Here is a 6809-nt window from a genome sequence, read left to right as displayed (position 1 = left end):
CGCACCAGGTGCCCCGGCCTCGCCTGGCCTCGCCAGCCAGAGGACCAGTCCTGGACGGGGAGCGGGAGGACAAGAGCAGGTGAACAGGCCCCAGAACCCGGCTCCCTGACCCTGGCCATAATGCAGAGCTGTCTGGCGCGCCTCGGACCACCCCCTGGCCCTATGGTGGGCACGCTGGGGCGCAGACCCCTCGCCCCGCTGGCACCTCCGTGGCACGTGCGGGAGGGGCAGGAGCCGGGACCAGGAACCGCTGTGGTGAGAGCCAAAGGCACGGGGACTGGCCGCCACAGACCTTTGGACACCGCAGTGGGGGTGGGGGTGGGCGGGCGCTTGTGTGCCCGGGGGCCCGGGGGCCCCCGTGGCGGGGGGGCTAGGGGAGAGGTGCAGGTGACGTCACCCGGGGACCTGGGGCCCCCAGGGGCGGCGGCGAGAGCCCGGCCTCGTGACCCGTCCGCGCCAATGGCCCTGCGGTCTCCCGGACGACGCGGAGGGGTCCGCGCTGCACCGCCGCCGCGCCCCCGCCCCGTGTCCGCACTGCAGAGAGCCGCGGCGAGCAGGCGCCGGCGCACTGGCCCACGTGCTGCGCGAGCGAGGGAGAGCCACAGTCTGAGCGAACCTCCGCGCTGGGAGCCAGGGGCGCCCGACCCCCGTCCGCCGCCGCCGCTGCCGCGCATAGCCCCCGGAGAGCCCTGTGGGGACCCCGACCAGAAGGGACTTTGCCCCAGGAGAAGGTAACAGACCCACCTGGGGAGGGAGACGCTGGGCCCCGGGAGACTCCGCCGCCCCTCGCCTGTCCGCCCTATCAGAACTGAAGCAGCCTGCAGGGCAGGGGTCCAGGGTCCTGGGGCGGCGCGCGGAGGGGGCTGAGGCCCGCAGAGACCCCACGGGAGGTGGGGGTGGGGGGCTGGGCAGGGGCGGGGCCTGGCTGCACAGGCGCCGCCAGGGGAGGAGGGCGGCTGGGGGTGGGGGTGCGGAGAGGTGGGCATTAACCTCGCTGTCGCCCTGCTCGCATTCACAGGCTGTGGAGACCTGGGCCTTCTGCGATCACCCTAGGAGTTGATCCAGATATGTGCCTCACGCCCTGATCACTCCCCCCAAATTAGTATCTGCAGAGATTCGAGGACATGCCGTTGACCTTGTTACAGGACTGGTGTCGGGGGGAGCACCTGAACACCCAGAGGTGCATGCTCATCCTGGGGATCCCCGAGGACTGTGGCGAGGATGAGTTTGAGGAGACACTCCAGGAGGCTTGCAGGCACCTGGGCAGATACAGGGTGATTGGCAGGATGTTTAGGAGGGAGGAGAACGCCCAGGCGATTCTACTGGAGCTGGCACAAGATATCGACTATGCTTTGCTCCCAAGGGAAATACCAGGAAAGGGGGGGCCCTGGGAAGTGATTGTAAAACCCCGTAACTCAGATGGGGAATTTCTCAACAGACTGAACCGCTTCTTACAGGAGGAGAGGCGGACCGTGTCAGATATGAATCGAGTCCTCGGGTCGGACACCAATTGTTCGGCTCCAAGAGTGACTATATCACCAGAGTTCTGGACCTGGGCCCAGACTCTGGGGGCAGCAGTGCAGCCTCTGCTAGAACAAATGTTGTACCGAGAACTCAGAGTGTTTTCTGGGAACACCATATCCATCCCAGGTGCACTGGCCTTTGATGCCTGGCTTGAGCACACCACTGAGATGCTGCAGATGTGGCAGGTGCCCGAGGGGGAAAAGAGGCGGAGGCTGATGGAATGCTTACGGGGCCCTGCTCTCCAGGTGGTCAGTGGGCTCCGGGCCAGCAATGCTGCCATAACTGTGGAGGAGTGCCTGGCTGCCTTGCAGCAGGTGTTCGGACCTGTGGAGAGCCATAAAATTGCCCAGGTGAAGTTGTGTAAGGCCTATCAGGAGGCAGGAGAGAAAGTATCTAGCTTTGTGTTACGTTTGGAACCCTTGCTCCAAAGAGCTGTAGAAAACAATGTGGTGTCACGTAGAAACGTGAATCAGACTCGCCTGAAACGAGTCTTAAGTGGGGCCACCCTTCCTGACAAACTCCGAGATAAGCTTAAGCTGATGAAACAGCGAAGGAAGCCTCCTGGTTTCCTGGCCCTGGTGAAGCTCCTGCGTGAGGAGGAGGAATGGGAGGCCACTTTAGGTCCAGATAGGGAGAGCCTGGAGGGGCTGGAAGTAGCCCCGAGGCCACCTGCCAGGATCACTGGGGTTGGGGCAGTACCTCTCCCTGCCTCTGGCAACAGTTTTGATGTGAGGCCTTCCCAGGGCTACCGGCGCCGGAGGGGCAGAGGCCAACACCGAAGGGGTGGTGTGGCAAGGGCTGGCTCTCGAGGCTCAAGAAAACGGAAACGCCACACATTCTGCTATAGCTGTGGGGAAGACGGTCACATCAGGGTACAGTGCATCAACCCCTCCAACCTGCTCTTGGTAAAGCAGAAGAAACAGGCTGCAATTGAGTCGGGAAATGGGAACTGGGCTTGGGACAAGAGCCATCCCAAGTCCAAGGCCAAGTAGGCTCGGGAGAACAGGGCAACATTTCCTACCACAGGCCAAGGAGACAAAAGAGATATTGGAAGGAGGGGAAAGAGAAGCCCAGACAAACAGCAGATGAGTTGAGTGGGGCAGAGGGACAGGGCAGCCAGACCAAGGCCAAGCCTTCTCACTCTCTGCCAGCTGGAAGGGACTTCAGCAACCAAGACCAACTGGCAACAGGCTCAGTGGGGGTCAGGTCCAGGTCCCCGAAGAGGTGCTGGAGAGGAAAGCAGGGAGCCACTGCATCCAGCACATGGGGTGCCTGGGCCTCAGATGGGGACCCCAACGAAGCAGATGCTGAAGAAGGTGGGGCCGGGGGTTCTGTCCTGCTCATCCAACCACCCCTAAATACCCACCCTGTGGACTTTGAGCTGAACATGCCCACTGGCCCCCAGGCCACATGGGACCTGGAGGAGCCTACCTGGGGCCTGCCCTTGCCAGAAGGTGCCAGGGCTGGTGAGGAAGAGCTGGGGGGCAGAGGTAAAGCCCTGCAGGGGAGGCCACAGGGTCCATCCCGTCTTCAGGATCATCTACACTGCACTAGGGGAGCCCCAGGAAGGCAGCACCCTGGAGGCCCTGTGCCAGTGAGGACAGGAGACCCTAAGGCCCTGGGAGCCCAGTGCCAGCCAGAGGTTGTGCAGGCAAGGAGACCAAAGATTGATGAGAAGACCCCCAGCAGGGGTACTGGGTACCCGGCAGGCCAGTGCCCTCACAGTTGGCTTGGACCAGGGTGGCTGTGAGGGGAAGTCTTCGTTGCAAAGGAGGAGGAGGAAGAGGGAGGACTTGGTGGGGTTTTGTTTCTTCTGCTTGTTTCTGTACAGGGCCACCAGACTCCTGGAGAGATCAGGCAAGGAGAACCTGGGGCTGCCATGGCCAAAGCAACTCAACAGATGCCGATGCCAAGGCCAGCCCCAACCCTGCCACCTTGGGGAATCCAGCCTGGAGGCATCCCCTAAGCAGCCAGCTGTGGCCTGGGTGGAGGCACCTGAAGATGTCTGTCCCAAACTCCCCCAGCCCTGAGCTGGGAGATGACAGGGAGAAAGAGGCCCTCTCAAGGGTGCCAGATGCCTGGGTCTCCCAAGAGGGGTCCCCCAACTCACCGTTCCCGGGACAGGCTGCCCCCTGTTCCAGGAAGCTCATCCTCACCTGTGTAGGCCCCTGTAGTGACCCACGCATCCAGCAGATGCCCACCCACCGCTAGCCGTTGTTCCTGCGCAAAGTAGTGTGCTATGCACCCACCCAGGTGGCCGCCCCTGGGCCCAGGGCACATGCTGTGAGCTTCCTGTGAGCCCAGGCTCTGCTCGCTGCTGTCCCGCGTCCTGGCACCACCTCTGCTTTCCCTGTGTAGGTCTAGGCCAGTGGCTGCTTGTTGTTGTGGAGCTGCGTGTGTTCTTCTCTGAGCAGCTCCTCCCCGGAGGCCCCCAGCGCAGTCCCAGGAGATGGCGGGAAGGAAGCGCCAGGGCAAGGCGGATGCTCACCCTGTGACCACGATGGTGACCGTGACTGTGGGAGGAAGAACTGGGCCCAGGACGGAGTGGGGCTGCCCTGCCTGAGGCTCCCGAGGAGCTTTGTGCTTTGGTGTTCCACCCCTGTTGTTACTCGTGACTCAGTTTCCTTGACCTGCTGGGGTGTTCCCTGCTGTGTTTTCCAGTGTCCTGTGCCTGTCCTGTGAGGGCCATAGGGCAGGGCCCTGCCCTAGCAGATGGGCTTGGGAGGGGGCTCCCTAAAGCCAGTGGACACTGCCAGAGTCCACCGTCCTGGCAAGAGGCAGACCCTGGGGCCCTCAGGAAGGAGGGAGGTGGCAGCGGGGGCTGCAGCGGGAGTAGAAGCAGATGAGGCGTCTTGCCAGGAACCTCAGGGGGAGGGGGCCCGGGACCTGTGTGGGACCTGTGTCCTGTAGTGGCCTTTTGCAGTTTCTCTCTGTGTTGTGATTCCCTTCTCTTCAACGGTTTCAGTACATGTTTCTCTTCAATAAATTTCATTCAGTGTTCCAGCTGGCCTCGCCTCTGCTGTGGGAAACTGGGGATGAGGTTGGCTGGGGATGGGGTTGGGGTGGAGTGAGGGCCACAGTGGCTTTGTTAACACTGGCGTATACTTGGGGCTTGGTCTACAAGGCATTGTGGAATGCCCTATCTGCGCATGTTGGTCATGAGCTAGGGTTCACTGCCCACGGACCCAGGCAAAGAAACCCAGCTGAGCAGGCTGGATAGTCCCAGTAGACAGGATACTGGTAGGCCCAGGTAGTGGCTGGTTGGGTCCTCAGGGCACTGGTTGAGCTTCTCAGAAATGAATAACACATTTAAGGAAGGGTGAGGGACAGCAGGCTGGACCAGTGGCCCCAGGATCCCTTGTATCACTACTGGGGGCTCAGGGCTTCCACACCTGGAGCATCAAAACCAGGCCCATCTCTGTGAGTGTGTGTGAGATGGTGAATATGTGTGAGTATGTGTACTAGTGATTTTGTGAGAGTGTAGGAGAGTGAGTTTGTGTGTGACATGTGTCAGAGAATGTGTGAATACGTGAGTGTGTGAGATGGTGTGTGAATATGTTAATGTGTGTATTTGAGTGTAAGTATGCATCAGTTTTTGTGTGTGTGTGTTAGTGCCCAAATGTATGTTTATGTGTTTAACGTGTATGTGTGTTAGTAAAAGTATGTGAATATGTGAGAGTGAGACGGTGTGTGAATGTGTGTATGATAGTGAATGTGTGGGTGACCGTTGTTGAGTGTGTACATGAGTGAATATGTGTTTCAGAGTGTGTTAATGTTTATGAGTTTGAGTGTGTGTGCGTATGCGTGAATGTGTGGAAAGGGTGAGTGTATGTGTGAGTATGTGTGTTAGTGTGTATGAGACAGTTTATGAGAGGGTGTGTGAATTTTCATGTGAGTGCAAATGTTGGGTGATTGATTTTTTTTTTCTTTAAGGGATCAAGAGAGTTGGAAAGAAGGCAGAGAGAGGTAGAAGTTTCTTTGCCACAAAACAGCAGTGAGACTTTTGTTGCCTCTAGGCTGATGGCCCTAGAGCTGGGCCTACTAGCTAATCATCCATTTCTGACCCCTGGCACATTCCTATTTTTAAGGTTCACATGGCTTCTTGGCCTTTTGGCTACGATCAAGTGCAGTATCTATTTTAAGGTCCCTAATCTAAAAATAGATATGTGTTACAGTTATTGTGTGATTAAAGCTGATAGAAACATCCTCGTATGAATCTCTGTGGACTTTTGTTTTCCTTTCTCCCGAGTAAATACCTAGGAACGGAATGGCTGGGCCACAGTGTAGTGGTGTTTTAACTTTATAAGAAACTTCACACAGATTTCCAAAGCTATTGTGACAATTTATACTCCAATGAGCAGTGCCCGTTTCTTAGGGTACTCCAAAAAATCTTGTATTGCCAGCTTTAAACCTTTAACAATTCTGTTGGGTGACTCATTGTGGTATCTCACTGTGGCATTAGTTTGCATTTCTGTGATGACTAATAATATTGAGCACTTTTTTGTGTGCTTATTAGCTATCTGTCTTCCTTAGTGAAGTGCCTGTTCAAGTCCCTTGCCTAGTTTTTACCTGGGTTCTTAAAATTTTTTATTTTTTATTAGAGTTGTGCAAGTTGTTAAAATACTCTGGATACAAGTACTTTGATATATGTGCTGGGAACACTTTTTACCAGTTGTGTCTTTCTTATGCATATTCTTAATGGTGTCTGTTCATAAGCAGATGGGTTTAATTGTAATGAAGTCCATTGCATCATTTGTTTCTTTTTACAATGACCACTGCCTGGGTCCTGCCTAAGATCTCTTTCATCGGCCCACATTTGCAAACATATTGATCTATGTTTTCTTCTAGAACCTCTGTAGTTGCAGCTTTTGCATTTAGGTCTTAGAATATACCTATATTGGCTGGATGCTGTGGCTCACACCTGTAATCCCAGCACTTTGGGAGGCCAAGGTGGGAGGATTGCCTGAACCTAGGAGTTTGAGACCAGCCTTAGCCTCAAAAAACAAACAAATAAACAAACAACCTCAAAAATTAGTTGGGTGTGGTGGTGCATGCCTATTATCCCAGCTACTTGGGAGGCTGAGGTGAGAGGATCTCTTGAGCCCAGGAGATTGAGCCTGTGCTCTTGCCTAGGCGACAGAGCCAGCTCCTGTCTCAAAAAAAAAAAGTACCTAAATTAGTTTTTGGTGTGGGGTCAAGATGCATTTGAAAAGACTTTCCTTTTGACATTGATTTTATTTAGAGTGTTGGTCAAAAAATGTTTGACTTTGTACCTGTGGGTCTAT

The 6809-nt window shown here is 55.9% G+C and overlaps 1 protein-coding gene across 2 annotated transcripts; it reads left to right on the top strand.

Moving 5' to 3' along the window:
* The first annotated feature begins 489 nt into the window (after positions 1 to 489).
* Positions 490 to 4527, top strand: PNMA3 (PNMA family member 3). Of its 2 annotated transcripts, XM_058441788.1 has the most exons (3): positions 490 to 731; positions 1019 to 2429; positions 2551 to 4527. In XM_058441788.1, exons 2-3 carry the CDS (start codon positions 1125 to 1127, stop codon positions 2611 to 2613), a joined length of 1368 nt encoding a protein of 455 aa, XP_058297771.1. In that variant the 5' UTR covers positions 490 to 731; positions 1019 to 1124; the 3' UTR covers positions 2614 to 4527. The 2 variants fall into 2 exon arrangements, with proteins under 2 accessions (XP_058297771.1, XP_032613833.1); XM_032757942.2 differs by having other exon boundaries at positions 495 to 731; positions 1019 to 4527.
* The last annotated feature ends 2282 nt before the right edge of the window (positions 4528 to 6809 follow it).

This window comes from Hylobates moloch, unplaced genomic scaffold, assembly GCF_009828535.3.
Source record: "Hylobates moloch isolate HMO894 unplaced genomic scaffold, HMol_V3 SCAFFOLD_7, whole genome shotgun sequence".
Lineage (NCBI taxonomy): Eukaryota > Metazoa > Chordata > Mammalia > Primates > Hylobatidae > Hylobates > Hylobates moloch.
This window is presented reverse-complemented; position numbering and strand designations above follow the sequence as displayed.